The 17,691-nt window shown below is 23.6% G+C and overlaps 2 protein-coding genes and 1 long non-coding RNA gene across 3 annotated transcripts; 2 read left to right on the forward strand and 1 right to left on the reverse strand.

Annotated features, from left to right (window-relative positions):
• Positions 1-293: 293 nt before the first annotated feature.
• LOC145830231 (uncharacterized) lies at positions 294-1,287 on the forward strand. Its single transcript, XM_082938165.1, has 3 exons — positions 294-443; positions 782-897; positions 1,180-1,287. Exons 1-3 carry the CDS (start codon positions 340-342, stop codon positions 1,260-1,262), a joined length of 303 nt encoding a protein of 100 aa, XP_082794291.1. The 5' UTR covers positions 294-339; the 3' UTR covers positions 1,263-1,287.
• Positions 1,288-5,956: 4,669 nt separating this feature from the next.
• LOC145830059 (uncharacterized) lies at positions 5,957-7,207 on the reverse strand. Its single transcript, XR_014369607.1, has 3 exons — positions 7,097-7,207; positions 6,756-6,853; positions 5,957-6,375 (listed from the first exon to the last, which is right to left on the reverse strand). It is a non-coding gene; the product is annotated as an uncharacterized LOC145830059 (long non-coding RNA).
• A 7,026-nt stretch (positions 7,208-14,233) lies between these two features.
• LOC145829695 (uncharacterized) lies at positions 14,234-15,864 on the forward strand. Its single transcript, XM_082937552.1, has 3 exons — positions 14,234-14,383; positions 14,679-14,794; positions 15,054-15,864. Exons 1-3 carry the CDS (start codon positions 14,280-14,282, stop codon positions 15,137-15,139), a joined length of 306 nt encoding a protein of 101 aa, XP_082793678.1. The 5' UTR covers positions 14,234-14,279; the 3' UTR covers positions 15,140-15,864.
• Positions 15,865-17,691: the final 1,827 nt, after the last annotated feature.

The following is a 17,691-nucleotide window of genomic DNA, read 5'->3' on the forward strand; positions in this document are numbered from 1 at the left end:
TTCTAGCCTAATTACAACAAAGTTAGTACGTGTAATAACTTTAAACATAAAAAAACCTAATGCTTTGTTTAACTTTATGACTTGTTATCAAACAAAACACTTTTGTTTTATAATATTTACAAAATTAGCATTTTAAAAAATATAGCAACACAATAAAAATAAATTTCATAAGAGAGGAAAATTATTGTATAAGAAAAAAAAAAAGGCAAACGAGATATTTTTAATTACAACCACAGCAAAAAAGTATAAAAGGAAAAACTATTTTTAATTTACAACACAAGCTAACACAGGCTGCCAAGTAAAAACTGAAAAATATTTCGACAACGTTAACCTTTTAACATGATGATCCAAAATACTAAATACTTCGCTTTATTTATAATCGCATCAACACTACTAATCATTTCAATGGATAACAAGCATCAAGTTCAATCGAGAAGCAATAGGTTAGTAGTTGTTTATTTAATATATTAAGTTGTTTATAATTCAATTTTATGTGTTTAATAGTTTATATTAAACGTTTTTAAGGCAATTTTATAAACTGACAAAGGTATTTATATCGATTTAGACTTTTTTTTATACTCTCAGTATTTAGTTTTAGCTTTATTGTTTAGAAAACTTTCAAATTTTTTTTTTAATCTAATAAAAAAGTAAGATTTAGTTTTTGATATATTGAACTTTATTTTCATTCAAATTACAAGAATATGTTTTTGTTCTACTTTTGAACAATGTTAAATATTTTATAAAATTATATTTTTCCTTAATTTTTATTTATTTATTTCAGATTACTCTTTAGAAGATTCAAATGTGCAGGAAGAATAGAGAAGATTTGTAATCACTTAGGTGCTTATTGCCATGCTGATATGATTACTGCTAGGAAAAGAAGATCAATCAGCAAAGGTAATTGTTTATTAAAAATGTATATTTTTAATAACTGGTCATGTTGCTACACTGATAACAATAATTTTTGTTAATAAATATAAAATTTTACTTTTTGATAATTTCCACTCATTGCAGTCAAATTTAGTTACTTACAGTGCTATTTAATTAAATATCACACAAAAACAAATTTTAATAAACAGTTGTTCATATGTGTCATTATTTTATTTAAATTAAAAGTAAAGTTAATCAATAGAAAAAATTAAGCTAATAATGAGTAAATGACAATTATTCGTTTATCAGATGGAAAACAACGTGTTAGAAGATTCTTCAAAAATCAAAATAAATGCGACATCTGCAGCTTAATCTGTTGGAAACATCACTAAAAAAATTGATCATACGAACTTTACCATATGAAATCATCAGAACTTTTTTATGGGTTTCGATAATAAAAAACTAACATTTGAACCAAATAACTTTATCTAAAAAAGTATAAATTATTTTTTTATTCTATTTACCTGTTTATATATGAAACGCAAGTTAATTATCAAGTATTGCCTTTGCTATAGTAAGCAATGTTTTTTTTTTGCAATTTTTTTGTTTGTTATGAAAACTAGTGCTTTTGGCTATTCGTACAAAATTCTATATAACATTTTTCTAAGCTCTTTAATACTGGTTTTAGTATATTAGTTTTTATAACTTTTTTTGAGCTTTTAAATACTGTTGAAATTATTTTATCAATAAACCCAAATATTAAAAGTATCATTACGTCGTTTGTATTTATTTTCCTCTTAATTAATATTTTTGACTGCAGAGTACTTAAAAACTAATATTTCATAAATAACTGGTTTTATTTTTTCGGAGACATAAGGTACGCAATATTTTCGTTTGAAATATAATTAGATATAAAAAGTAATTAGTTATATTAATGTTAGCTAAAAAGGTTGTTCTACAAAGATTCTGTTGTTTAGTATTTATTTTAATTTTAAACATAGAAATCCATAATTGATAGTGTATTTGTTTTAAGTACGTTAGTAATGTAAAACTTATTAATCGAAAAGATGCTTTTTTTAGTGCTTACTGGTTAAACGTTGATAACTAAGTTTTACAAGTGGTAACTTTGGCAAAAACTATCAAACTGTCTTGAATTTTTTTTAATTAATGCATTTACCATTATCATTTATACCTCAAAAAATTTACCCGTTTATATTAAAATCGGAATTAATTGTTCTTTTAAGAGTGAACCTCAACATCCGTAACAGTATTTAGAAAATGTGAAAACAAAGTTTGCAGCTAAGAAATAATTACAAGACTTAGTTCTAGGTGAAAACAGCTAAATTTTAAAAGCAGCGAGACAATAACAAAACTAAAGCTTGTATACAGTAACACTTAGATATTTTGCAACATTTCAAACTAAACACTTATTTTAAAATGTTTTTATCCAAAAATAAATGCTAGTGCAGAAACTAATATTGTTAATAAACACAACAAATCATAAAAGTTTAAGTTTTATGTAATTTAAACAAAACTTATAGAGAAAGTGTATTTTAGTTGAACTCTCTGACGTAAATGTATTCGTCATAAGTGTACGAAATCGATAGTTAATAGTTTTGTTTTTCAATTTACCACGTATAACTGAGTATACAAAAAAGTTTAAAAGAGTTTAGTACGTAGGAAAGCTTTTTTTTGATAATTTAATAAAATTTATTTTGCTTTTATCCTTGCACAAATAACAATGGAATATTACTTTAAAACCATAAACTTAGTTTATTAAGGTTTATAAGTTAGCAAAAATAAAACATGCTATAACATGTTTCTAATTATACTTATATCTTTGAACTTTTATGCTTAACTTATACCACTCATGTTTTAAAAAACAGGTAGAAACATTTTATATCTACAGTAATACACTATCATTAATGATTTCTTTTTATGATAAACTATGGTGTGAAGTTTTGCTACTTATATCTTTCCTGCAAAAATATATCTTTTCAAAAAACTTTTAAGTTTATCATAAATTCTAAGTACTTAATGTAAAATTTAACATAGTATTTTATAACACAAAACTAAATCACAAGTAGTTGCTTTTTTTGTTTGTTATGAGTATACTTAAATTTTACGTCCTAAAATTAACTAGTTTAAAACCTATATTTGAAAGCATTTAAGTACTTAAGAAACAAATAATTGGATATTTTATCACATCGATTCAGTTTAACAGTTTTATTGTAAGTTTTTTTAGACAATTGTTTAAACTTCAGTCAAAATAAAAAATCGTTTTAAAATTACGTAAAAATTGTGAAATATTTAATCTTAGTTGTTAATTTAAGTATTGTTTTTTAATATATCATCTTTTATATTTATAGATTTGTATAGGTCATACCACTACCTTTTTTTTAAATTCTGGTTAGTTGTATAAACAAAATATACACCCTAAACGTGATAAATACATTGTTTGTATTACTATATGTCAATCAAATTTTAGAAATAGCTAGAACGTGCGTAATAAATTCATAGTTTTGATGTATTTTTGAAAGGAATAACACTTCAATTTCTAAAAATGAATAACAATCTTTTTAATATTTTTATCGTGATATAAACACGCAGTAAGGTTTAGTTTCGGAACAGGAAACATGTAATTGTTTATTTTTGTAGATATTACAAAAATGTGACGGGTTACAAGATTTCATTGACCTTTTGACCTTTTGTAAAGTGGATGGTGTGTAATATAAACTGCAAGTATTTTATCTTAAATGACAAAGTTTTATTTTTAAGTTGAGCTATAAAAACATTAATTTTTAAATTCAAACTTTTTTATATTTATTGAGTATGTTAATAAGAATATTTAGTTTTGACTTGAATCACAGTATTTCATTAATAAAAAACATGCTAAACTTTAATAAATATTTTCTTTTAACACTTTTAACAATATATTTAAAAATATGAGAAAAATTTTAATTCAGTAAATTTGCAGTTGAAGCTAATCTTTCAGAAGAAATTCAACAAATTAAGATAAAGACAAAAAATCTTTTGCAAGAGATTAGATGTTAATTTAAGATCATAAACTTTCAAATTAAAGTATTTAAGTCTATGCTTCATTTTAAACTGACCATAATTAATGAACCACAACAATTCGAAGGAAACTAATTTGTAGCGGGTAAAACTAAGTAGCTGGTTGTTGTTATACATTATTAGCTTTAGTGTACATAAAAAATATAATAACTGCTTTTAGGTATAAATTTAAAACTTTTTAGTTTTTTTTTTATGTAACGACCATTTACATATATACTAAGTTTGTACTATACGAAATATTAACGATTGGGTAAAGCTTAAAATAAAGTCGAAAAAGCACTTTATATCAATTAACTTTGATATTTTTTAAACTGTAATATGATAATTTAAATTTAAAGTGCTTATTATGGTCATAAACTTATTTATGCCTGAAAAGTTTTACAAATTGTAAAGTTTGTATAAATATAGTTAAGAAAAAAAGTTTTTAAAAACTAATAGTGATTGAAAACTTATTATTCTTTATTGTATTTAATTAAAGACTAACTATTCAGCAAACATTTAGCATAATAAGTTGGAAACGTTAATTAAAACTTGATTTTAGTCCATTTTAGTTACTTTTAGAAAGTTTTATACACAAAATAAGTCAATTCTTGTAACTTCTGAATGTTGTAAACAGTTAAATTACAGCTTTGCTTTAAGTTTCTAAACAATTTACTATAATAAATACCTATTAAACAAATGTTTTCATTTTTTATTTATAAATTAAATTGTTTTAATAATTTTGAGTATTTTAATAAACGTTATATAGATATTAAAAAAATCAGTTTGTCTAACCATTTAATTAGAAATTGTTTACACTACAAACTATAATGTTAGTCGTATGTAACTAAAAACAAAATGGTTAGCAAAATAATTGACATTTTATTTGAAAATATTAGTAACTAATTAGTGCTTAACTTATAAAAAAAATGTTTCATTAAGTATAAAAGATTGAAACACAAATATCACGAATGATTGGTTGTTATTTTATTGCTACATGTCAAAGTTACGGAAAACTCATTAATTTAAAGATTTCTTTGTATGTTATTTTATGTTTAGTCAACATAAACTTACGTTTTAAAAAGCAAGTAATCAAAATTGCTACTACTAACTAAGTTAGTAGAAAGAACTTTCACATTTTAATAAAAAGCGTAAATTGTTAAAGATCAAAAAAAAATTACAATAAACTTTTATTTTAAAACTTAATAACAAACAGTGTAAAAATTAAGTGATGTGTGTATATATTTTTATACAAAAGTTTCAGTTTATTCAAATTAGATAAAAAAACATGCAATATTTAACTTTTTGATTGGATCAAAGCTTAACATAAGTTTTTGATAATTGATGCTATAAATAATTCTTATCTGGGAAAAATAATGCCTCTGACAACCTTGTAATTGAGTTCACTTTAACAAGCGTATAGACTTAAATCTTTATGATTACGAATAAAAATTATTTATACTTGTTATTGACGTCAATGCTACAAAATTTCGGATAAAAATACAAAAAGCTTTTGTTTTAACCAATCAAAAGGTAATTAAACGGCTTCCTGTGCAACAATCAAGTTGCGAAATTAAACCCCCTTTTTTCGACGAATTCAATAACGCAGTCTTTCCAAATGTCTGATTCTATGCACATGTTGCGTCGGTTGCAGTTCTAAGGTCGCTTCTGATTGGCTAACATTTTAATTATGTTTAAAGTAATAACACCTTTTAGCTTTATTTATTTTTGTATATTTGGGTAAGGTGGGTTAGGGATAAAGGTATAAATGTACTTAATTTTATCATGTGTTATCAATTAACCTAATTTGCATAAACTTGCGTAATGTTATGAATGAAAACATTTCCAAATACTTACAACTGCAGCCGACCCCACACTGGTTTGGTAAAATTAATTCACAACATAATTAATGCACAAACATATTTTGCTCATGTTTTGTCGTAATGCCGATATTAGAACTAAATGATATACAATTATCGATTAAAAAACGAAAATCTTTTCACAGTAATTTGTTATTAAAAAAGGTGCCTCTAAATGTCTTTGAAGACAATGTGTTTAAAGTAAATAAATATAGCAAACAATATAGAAAATTTAAATATAAAGTTTTATTTTAATATGTACGTGGCGTAATAAAACAAAAAAAAAAGTTATAAACTGTTTGAGTAGTAATCAAACTCCTTACAAGTCTAGTTTAAGTTTTAATTACAAAATTTATTTTCTTTAAACTAAATGCTTTTTAAACAAAATGTTTACTTTAAAATCAATTAAACAAAGTTCTATAAATATCTTACAAGTCATGAACAACATAAAATTATTTAAAAAATTGTAATCATCTGACTTCTAACTGTTACCATTTCCAGCATATTTTGTCACAAATACAGCACCATCGTCCAATTTTGTTTTTATTTCGGTGACATGCATCTAAGAAATGGTGTTTTGTATGATGTGTAACTGTAAAAATGTTGAAAATTTTACAACTTGTTTTAAAACTAAGAGTACTTAAACATGTAAAAACAGTTTTTTAGTTTGTTCTAGTTGAAATGGTTTAATTTTTAAACAGTATTAACAGTAGTTTTTTTAAAGATGTTTGAAAAAAAAAACATTGATAAAAACAGGTTTTGAAAATTTTAGACTTATTTAGATAAATTACTTTAAAACTCTTCTAAAAGCACATATTATAAAGATTTAAATTTTTTAAAGTTTGTAAACAACTAAAAGGTCTTTATTATAAACGAGTTGTCGACGTTTTATACATATTAGTCTTGGTAATTTTGTAAATTATAACTTTAGTTGTGGAATAGTTGTACAGTACATAATGCAAAAAATATTACTTGTAGCAACTGAACGTCGAAGTTTGGTGTCAATGACAGAAGCATGACAGTACATTCCTAAATAATTGCAAACAGAATGAATTTTTCGTGTACATTTCCTGTAAAGTGTAGTTAATTATTATTAGTGTAGTAGTTAAATCTACGGAACTAAGTACTTTTTTAGTTGTTGTTGTACATTTCCTAAGAAAAGTAAAGTTTAATATGCTAATATACTTATAGGGATGAATCTTTGAACTTCTAATCGTTGCTCCACAGCAATTGTTAGAAATACTCAGTTAGTTAGTAATTTCTTAATTAATAACTTTTTAAATTTAACATTACTCTAAAAATATATTTTATACCTTGTTGCTTCTGATTCATTGTTAGAAATTAGAAGTAATCCAACAAAAAAGAAAATAATAAAACAAACTGATCCAAGATTCATGTTATCGGTTAAGCCTACTTGAACAAACAAAACGATTATCAAACGTAAGTAGCTAAAATAAGAAAAACCCTTTTTTATATAACCCATTGATTTTTTTCTTCTCCAATTACCACAAAGTCTTCTCTCTTCAAGTAGCTAAATGCCTAACAGTAGATTCTTTTATAAGTTTCAATGAACTATAAATATTTAATATTATACAATAAACTCACGAATTTACATATAAAACGTAATTTGCACTATTACATTATGCAACAGGTAAACAATGTTGAGGTTTATGCAAAGCAACAATCTATACAGATACCGTTTTATAATGACAAAGTATGCATCTTGATATATAATTTAGTTTTTTTTTTAGACTCACTAAAGAGTAATGTCGCAGTGAATCTATGCAATACGTTTTTGCAGAGCTAAATGGTTTTTATAAAAAAAAACAACTGTTTGCGAAATTGCTTAAAAATTACTCAATAAATTTTGTTTAGTACGTCATAATCTATACATATGTAAAAAACATTTTTTAAAATTTTTGACTCAATAAGTTTAACCTTATTTTGTTTTGGCGAGTGGCACTAAAAATTTTGAAAAAATTTATTTAAAAAATACTAAATATAGATAGTTATTTTGTCTTTGTTTACTTATAACTCACAAAATTTACTAAATTTTATTTCAAATGATATAAAAGCTGCATTGTTGCTTTAAACATCTTAAAATAATTAAAATTGAATGCATTTTCCAAGTTAATTAAAATTCAGATATATTTAATCGCACACTCTTATCTCAAAAGAATTTTAGTATTTTTAACTTAAATTGAAAATTTTTGAACTTTTAAATTATTTTATCTACAACAAATATTTAAAAATATATATTAGTGTAATGATTATTTATAGAAATTAGCCTTTTCAAATTAATCCCGATATGAATCTAAATCTACTTAGCTTCACCAACAAGGAAGTATAAGAGATAAACAAAATATTATACGAATTCATTTTGAACTTCTATATCTAAAATCTTGTCTTTTCATGCCACAATAATAAAGCTAAGTAAGTTTGCTTTAGTTCAATTTGTGTATCATACTTTGAGTTATCTTTATATATTTAGATAGAAAATCGTATTATAAGTGTAAGATAAATCATTGATAAAAAATCTGATGCTGCTGTTTTGCTGTGGTTCAAATGTTCTTAATGCTCTTACACACAACTTAAGGTTAAATCCTATTGTGAAATGGCTTATAATTTTTTTGTCTGAAATTACTACTTACACTGAATGCTTAGTTATAGTCTTTTGACGTATTTGTTTATTAGTTAAAAATTTTAGTTTATAAAACAGAAAAAAGTTACAAAAACATAGTGTGCTTATTTTCTAGTATAAAATGTAGCTACTCTAAAAAATAATATACAACTTAACTATAACTTAGCCTTATGATAAATATTATTTTGAAAATTATTTTGAAACTAACTCAGCCTAAGTTTAAATTGCTACTCTTAATTGCTTACCTTTTTTCTTTGAAACTAAAATATATACTTTTTTTGGATATGTCTATATAGCATACACCTATCTTTATTTTTGTGTAATAATTAAATGAGACAGTTTTAAAGTTGTTCATTTTACAAGAACTTGTTTTTATTTCTAGATCAATTTTTAATTATTTTCAAGGAAAATAAAGACATCAAGTAGTTGTTGAGAATACAAAAGAAGAAAATTACTGACCAAGTTTAGTTCATTCTACTTATTTAATGGATTCAATAAAACTAAAAAACTGTGTATTACAGCTATTAATGATAACTTTTCATGAAGTTTAAATTATTAGCAGTTTTGTTTTTATTTTTAGTCGGGACTGCAACACTAGTGAAATTTAATTTCAAAAAAATGTTTTAAACAATATGCTAAAAAAATTAATATATATAAATAATAACTACGTATTGCATATACAGCATATAAAGGTATAAAAGTTTTCGAAACCTAGCTTTACTGTTATCAACAATAAACCCAAGTAAAACTTTGGTATATTTACAACTAAATCGCTCCATTTCAAAAACCAAGTTTTCAGAAATCAAACAAATTATCTGTAGAAGGTGAAATCTGTTGTGGTGTAATTTTGATATCTGTGAAATAAATCAACCCGCAGTAAAGCCACATAATGAAACGCTTCTTCACCGCTATAAAATGACGTAATTATATTTTGTTGCAAAATTGAAACGTGTTCGATGTTTGAAAATTGTTATTTATTACACAAATTTGTAGTAAGTTGTTTGTCTGTCTCTCCACATGTTTTGACAATACTTTGTGATAAAATTTTGCCTGGATAATTTTAAAAAAGTTATGTTATTAGATTTAAAAAAAATACTTAAAAATCATAAAAATACAATTACAAAGTTTTTTGGTTTTACTTAATTAAGTGTTGTACAATTTTTGTACAATTCATCATCTGATTGATTGCTAAAGTCAATATAAACATTATCTTAAGATTCAAATAAAAAAAATTCAATTTGAATTGTTATACGTATAGTTTTGCAACTTCAAATAGTAAACAAAAATCGACAAAGCTCTTATATGAATGTAGAAACACTAGTATAAAAGAGGAAGTTTATATTAAATAAAAGAGTATGAATTTTGTTTGATTTAAGAATAAAAGAGAGAAAAATTAAAAATGAGTTTATATTCAAAAAAGTGTAGCCAACTGTTGTAAATAAGGTAGATAAAAAAACGTTTTAAAAGAGTTTATTAACATGAAATAATTGCATTTTTTATTAACAATATTTTTTTTAATTTTATTGATTTTTTTGTGTCAAGTAATTCAGCTGTTTACTTCTTTTTGAAAGTACGATATCATCTATTACTAAATAATGTTGTTGCAAATTTCACTCTTATTTAGTGTGTCTATCGTGATTATTCCTACTTAAACCCTAAAAAGGTTTTACTGTTGCGTCAATGCGAAAATTATGAAAATAATTACTGTGTAGCAGCTGCTTTTTAAAAGTGATTTAAATACAAAAAGTATTTTGTTACAAAAAACAGAATTAAAAGCACTGCTACTTGATAAAATTTGCTTGAAATTAACTTAAAATGTAAATGTGAGCGATTAAAGTATTAAATATCAAGACAATATACAGACTCTTCAAATAATTTCAAATCTTGTCTAAGACATAAAGAAATAAAAGTAGTTAAGTTATTTCCCTAGGAACTTAACGGACTAAAATAAGGTAAAGTATGATAATGGTTTAAAATACATACAGCAAAAGATGATTTAGTTTTATTTTAAACTTTTTTTAACTATTTTTCAAACCATCAACTCTTTTAAGGTTATATGTAAGAACAAATAAAATGTCAGTAAAGTTTAAAGTACTTCAGAGTATTTATTGCCTTAATAATTTTCTTAGATTTTTTTAATTTTAAAAGCATGTTTAATAATACAAGTTAATTAATTGTTACACGCTTTTTTTATTAAAAACAAGTAAACCAAAGTAAAAAATAAAATAAGTTGTGATGTAAATTTATCATCCTCACAAAAAAAAAACACTATGGTGTTTTTTATAAACAAAACTAACAAAAATATAATGTTTTAGCTCTAGAAATGATTTAATTTAAAAAGGATTAATTTTTTAGACAGTGAAAAGGACAACAGTAAAAGTTGATAAGTCTACCTAGTCGCTTTAAAATACCAGATAATAACTTAACAATATGTAAAAAATGTTGTATTGTACAGCTGTTTATCTAACTTATTTAAGCTTAACAGTCATTTAAGTTTAGTAAGCAGTAACTTGTAAAATAAAACATAAAGTATTTTACACGTGCGAGTAGTACATGCAAGTATTACATAAAATTTTGTTTTCTTAAATTTATGGTAATTTCGTTTTAGTTGAAATTATTTTATAGAAATACTGTAAGTAAAGTTATATCAAAACAAGCTTCATACTTAAGTATTTACACATTAACAAATTTCTAAATGCTTCTGAACATTAAAAACTTTAAAACTTCACTGAAAATAATTATCATAATTTAAAACATTACTTACCTAAGATCTACAAGTAACTTGTTTACAACTGTACTATTACCATAGAAGTCGTGATATTTACTAAAGTGTCATAGTTTATGTTCTGATTAAAAGGTGCAAATTTTATAATGTGTTTTGAATCGTTTCCTTAATTTCTTTTTATAAATATCCTTAAACTTTTAATCAATAATACAAAAAAATAAATGCTCACAGTATAAATGTTTTTTTGTGTTGATTTTAGTTGTTTTACAAACTTTTTCTTTAAAGGATTTTTAGAGGGTATGAACATATAATAAATTACATCTATGATTATCTGTATTTTAATCAAATCAAACAAATTAGTAGAAGGCTAATTAGCCAATTATTATGCTTAACTTATACGTTTTCAGTGAAAGTTTTTATTTCTTACGCACTTGTTTTAAAAAGCAGACAGATTAAAAGTCTACTACAGTTTTAAATTTATTGCAGCTTTTGAATTGAAACAATTAACTTTCACAAATAGTTTTTACAAAAATTCATATGTTTTTAATGTTTTATAGCATAAATACGTACTTTAAGTTCAAATTTTTAATGGAATTTGTAATTATTTATGCCAACATTTGTACGTACATTGGAAAAACTTGATGACCTGCGAATTGGTTTCATGGAAATTTTTTACAGACATTTCCAATTGTCTAGTTTTTTTAGCTTGAAATTGATTAGCAGCTTCGTAAATCGTAACAATTGTCTTGGAAGCGAAACATTTCCGCTTAAGTCACATTTTCATTGTTATTTTGTCATTATGATAAAAATTACTATTATTAAAATCATACGTAGTGTTAAATTGAGTGACAGCTTTAACCTAAGTAAAATTATTTTATACAAATCTTATACACTAAAATGTGCAAATTTTTATAAGCATATGTATACTTAGTTAGTTAAAACAACTAAAGTAACAACACAGAAATAAAGAACCTAACAACTTTGTAAATAAATTTTATACTTACCCGAAATTTATTATATAGCTCTAAAATTAGTTTAAACAGCAAAAAAATTTTGTAGTTTTTAATGCTAAATATGTATCCTAATAATTTAAAAAAATGTTTTAAAAATAATTTCAATTTAAACTAAATAATATAAATCGACTAAAATTTATGAAATTAAAAAATGATATTATATTAAAACTCCAGAAAGCATCTTTTTCTAAGCACAACAAATATCTTATTGTTGTTAATGTTATATTTTGAGAACAATTAGTTTTTTTTTTTTTTTTCTCACTTTAATTACTTGGTTGTATTAATTTAAACTGCAACTAGAAATTATTTTATTATTGATTGTGTTCTAATTTAAGTAAAATTTAATTAAAGTTATATTATGTGGTTTTAAATATATGAGAAATTATTTTATTTAACAGTTTAAATTTAAAATGAGAAATTATTTTATTTAACAGTTTAAATTTAAAGGATGGTAAAAAACACAGTTTCAGAAGAAGTGTTGTACTTACAACAAATAAGTTATTCAAGCAAGTGAGAAAGTGTTTTAATATGTATATTTTTTGTTAAAAACATAACTTAAAAGTTTAGTAGAATTCCTTTCCTATGCGACATTATCATTACATAAACATTTATAAACCCTCATTCGAAAAGTGGATATTTCTTATCCTGTTAACTTTGTGTCCTTGATAATAATGTAAAGTTATACGTCATAAGAGAATATAACACATACTTAATCGCTACTAATAAAAAAATAACACGTTTACACAACAAGACAATAGATCTCTTTTAGCTTGAACCTTTGATCAAGTTTGGTTACGAAATAGTACAACAATACCTTTAAGACTAAACATTAAATGTTTTTGTTTTTTTACAAATTTTTTAACTTCTATTTTACATAAGTCTTAGTTCTTTCAGTTAAATACTTAAATTTAGTTTAAGATTTAAGTGTGAACTTAAATGTAGTCAAATAACCTTAATTTATAAAGTAAAATATTGAATATTTTAACTTAAACAACGGTTTTTAATTACCTTTTTTAAAAACCCTACACCAATTTTAGTATCTTTTTTGTGTTTTTAACCTGAAGTTATATCAGACAAATATCATACAAATATTATTTATTGTAATAACTACTAAATAAATTATACAAACGTATAATTTTTTTTAAATAATTCAATTATAACTAGTAAATATGCAATTTTGATACTTATTTTTTTTTATGACATTTGAGAATCTAAGTAAAACAGTTTACTACGCTAACAATAAAAACATAAAAAACTTGTCCTTTTGCAACATTACAAAAAAAAAAATCATGCTTATTTGCTTTTTTTAGTAATATATATTTTAAGTTTATTTGGTTTTCACTAGAATAAAATAAACAACAATTTAAACGTCATTTTTAAAGTTTGTGAACTTCTAAAGTAAGATTTTGAATATATTACGCTAGTTTTTGTTGAAATGTTATGGTCAATTTAATCTTAATATTTATGCGTATTTTAATGATTTATTTTTAAACTTTTTGTTATTTTTGCTATTTATGTTTTATACGACTAGAATTTACGAATATAAAATCGCTAGTATTTATTTATAGTTTTGGTTTTAAAAGCTCTATCATTAGTTCAAAAACATAAAATAAATAAAAAATGATAATAGTATTACTTATTTTTAGTGTATGTGTAATGTAAATAATTTAATTCCGTATAGGTGAAAAAAAAACTTTCAATTTATAAATTGTAAAAAATGACTATTTTGAATAAATGTCACACTAAAATTTCTTTTCGAGTAAGGAACAGTTCGTTTAAACTATAAAGCGACACAAAAATTGATATAATTTTTTCATTATAAGTTATGGGAAAAAAGTTTTATAAAACATAGTTGTATAAAAAGAATTTAAGAATTAATTAATCAATTTAAGTGAAATACTACTTTTTCTGCTTTCTATGATTACCAAAAAAGTGCTAAAGGGAAAATTTTGTCAGAAAAAAGTTTCGCAAGAACGAGTGAGAGACAAAAAAAAAAGAGATCAAAAAAAAAATTTCATACGAATAGTATAAAAGCAGATGCATCCAGTTATATTTAGTAAAAAACAGGCAAAAGCCAACAAAAGCAACTTGAAATTCCGAACCTTCCGAAAACTAACATGATGTTCATTAACGCAAAATACTTGGCTCTATTCTTCCTCGCATCAACGATTTTCATTCTTTCAATCGACAATAAGCATCAAGCTGAATCTAAAAGCCTAAGGTTGGTTGATGCTAGTTTTGTATTAAATTTGAAAGAGACAGTCAAACTAGCTTACAGTAGTCTACTTAACATTTACTATTTAAAATAAGTCTGTTTGTTTCGACTGTTAACTAATTGAATAAATATTTATGCTTGTTCAAATAGATTAAATATAAAGTACAATGAAAGGTATGTTTACAGCTGAATTAATAGTATAAGTTTTTATTTATTTTTAAAACAATTTTTATTTGTTTGTGACTTACCTATTATAAAATATTAAAAGTTTTTTTATTAAAATAGTCTAATCATTTTTTAGGTTCAAACAAATATTCCTTCAATGCAAGGGGAGGACACAGAAAATTTGTAACCACCTTGGAGCGTTCTGCCACGCAGACGTGCTGACTTTCAGAAGAAAAAGATCCACTAACAGTGGTAAGTTAAACATATTTGAAATAAGTTTTATAGAAATTTATGAGCTTTGTTTTTAGCTGAATTTATTTTCTACGGTTTTTGATACTTTTAGAGAAAAAAAGTTTTCACAACCGACAGTAACAAGTGCAAAATACTATAGTAGCATGATAGTTTGTACTTTTTATTAAAACGCACTTGTCATACATTCGTAACTATTTTAAGATTTTTAAGGATAAAAACAAACAAACACAGATTGTTATTTTAATTTTAATTTTTAAAGGATCCCACAACAGAAGGCGAATGAGCAAGCACTTCATGAGGAAACTCAACAGATGTGACGTGTGCCACCAAGTCTGTTGGTCTTAAAATAATAAACAGAAAATGAAGTGTTTGACCTCGTACAAGAAGGTTCCAACGAAAGACTAGCTGAAACCACTGCGCGTTGAAAAAAGATTCAGTTTTATTTATTGTTGTCGATAGCAAGCAAAACTATTGTCGTTTTTTGTATTTATCATTCCTGATTTTTGACAGTAACCTTTTTCCTGTACAATCCCTTTGAGTACATAACGTATTCAGTACTTTGAGTAAACTGTTTTCTTTATAACTTTGTACTTTAAAAGTTTGTTTAAATAAAAAATATTTGTTTAAAAATAATGTAAAAATAAACACTTTAATATTTTTTTACTTCCCATTTAAAAAAATACTAAACTTTATTACTTTTTATTTTTTATACAACTTGATAACTTTAAAAAAAAAACTTTGTAAATCGAATTAAAAGTATATAGACAACATTGTACAATATTCATTTAATATTTCGAGAATTTAGTTTTACGGTTTCTAGCACACCACTACTTGAATTACATTAATCAAGTTTAAAACTTTCCATCTAATCACTCATGTGATTTTCTCTTTACTTCTTTATTCCAAGTTACGCCTTTTTATTTAGTATTTTGCACAAGAACCGCCTTTGTTTCAAACAGAGTTTTTATTCGTGACGTAATTTGTTCGTTTTTATTTTTGCGGAAGTCACAAGATTTGCAAGCGACTTGAAAATGAATAAACTCATTATTGCTTAAACTGTAGTGTTTTTGTGTTACTGCCATAATAAATAAATAATAATAGCAATAATTTATGATTCATATCGTTAAAGTGACAATACTTTAAGTTTTTTTTGTTTAGATAGGTATATTTGATATTTAAAGAGAGTTTTGCAGTTTGTTCATTAAGTTACATTTTAAATTTTTTTTAATCTTTTAGATTCATCAATAAAAATGCTTGATTATAATCTAAACAAAAAAGAACCTTTAAAAATAAACAAAAATTTTACTAAAACAATTTTAATTTAAAACTTTTGTTTATTTAAAAACAAAATTATGTTTGTTAAGACATTTTCGTTATGTATAATTAAACGTAGTAAAAAGTTTATTTGAAATTTTAAGTTTTAGGTTATACTTACTTTTGAACTCCAGAACAATGATTTTAAAATAGCAAGCTTACACTGTTTTTTAAGATAAAGTGTTTTTTTTATAGCATAATGCTACTCTTTGATACAGTTAAAATTTTAGTTATATATTTTTTAAATTTTTTTTAATCTTACTTAGTTTTTTAAAATTTACATTTTTTTAATTTTTTACATTTCAACTTTCAGTTTTACAAAAAGACACACGATTAACAATTTAAATTGAAAATTTGTTTTGTTTTTATTATTAATAGTAAAGTTTGTAGTTTACGACATTAAAATTTATTAGTTTTGAAAAAAAAAATTAAAAACGACCAGACATTGAACATTTTTCAATATTTCAAATAAAAATTTTCTTTAGATCAAAGGAAATTTTGTAGATAAAAGTTTTTTTCTTATAGAACATAAAAAAATATTAAGAACGTTTGATGCCATAAAAAATACGTAAGTAGATTTCCTATGTCTAGACGGTTAGTTAAAAGCAAAGTCGATATGATATAAGTGTTCAACATTTATGATTTTAAATTGATTACCTAGTTTGAATATACAGCGCTTTTTATTATTTAGTGATAGTAGTTAGCGAATTTTAAAGCTCGAAGTATAAAAACCTAACTTTAGTGAATAACGTTTAGTAGTCGCATTTAATTAGTAGATTTGCAACAACTATTTTTATGATACTTCAGTTAATTTAATTACAAAAACTAAAACTAGACAACTTAAGTGAAAGCATGGTATATATTTTTAACATACATAACAACTCATAGAAGTTTATATTGTCAAAAAAAAAATTCTTTTAAAGTTTATACAATTTTAAAATATTCATGTACTAGTAAGTTATTTAAAATTAAATTTCTCAAACTGACAGTCAACTAATTGAAATAAATTATAACTATACATTTAATCTTTATTTAGCTTTAGTTTGGCTTTAAGTGTGTTAGCATGAACTTGATTAAATAAATAAACAACTTAAAATTAACACAAAAACATTATTGTAAGTATATTTTCAATGTTTTTGAACGTAATTATTCAATTAAAAATGATAAAAATCTGTCATTTAAACTTCTAAAGTTGAGAACTTAATTACACTTATATCTTTGTGTAACTTTTTGGTTGATGATGATCTAAATATTTTTTTACTCTAACGTATCGGAAGCGTAATTACATTTGTATGACTTCATCTTTAATTTTCCACGAAAAACGTAATTACGTTAACTCTATCCAATTATCCAGCCTTTGAGATAAAATAATTAAAAAGTTTTGTTAAAAGTTTAGGTAATTATGAAATATAGATAAAAAACTTAAAAACAAAATTGACTCGATCTTTAACATACTGCAATGATAAAAATCTAACTTTTATGTTTTAAAAATTTAAGCTTTTAAAGTTTCCACTGACGACCAAAACAAAAGTTAACTTTAAACTTTTTTAAAAATATTCACGATAGTTAATTTTCAACCATTG

The sequence above is a fragment of the Thalia democratica genome, chromosome 2 (genome assembly GCF_965202585.1).
Source record: "Thalia democratica chromosome 2, ktThaDemo2.hap1.1, whole genome shotgun sequence".
Classification (NCBI taxonomy): Eukaryota; Metazoa; Chordata; class Thaliacea; order Salpida; family Salpidae; genus Thalia; species Thalia democratica.

Excerpts from the sequence above, each read along its gene's own strand:
- LOC145830231 (XM_082938165.1), top strand. The coding sequence starts at position 340 with ATGATGATCCAAAATACTAAATACTTCGCTTTATTTATAATCGCATCA. Across the intron at positions 444-781 it reads GTTCAATCGAGAAGCAATAG|ATTACTCTTTAGAAGATTCA; the intron begins GTTAGTAGTTGT and ends TATTTATTTCAG. Across the intron at positions 898-1,179 it reads AAGAAGATCAATCAGCAAAG|ATGGAAAACAACGTGTTAGA; the intron begins GTAATTGTTTAT and ends TTCGTTTATCAG.
- LOC145829695 (XM_082937552.1), top strand. The coding sequence starts at position 14,280 with ATGATGTTCATTAACGCAAAATACTTGGCTCTATTCTTCCTCGCATCA. Across the intron at positions 14,384-14,678 it reads GCTGAATCTAAAAGCCTAAG|GTTCAAACAAATATTCCTTC; the intron begins GTTGGTTGATGC and ends ATCATTTTTTAG. Across the intron at positions 14,795-15,053 it reads AAAAAGATCCACTAACAGTG|GATCCCACAACAGAAGGCGA; the intron begins GTAAGTTAAACA and ends TAATTTTTAAAG.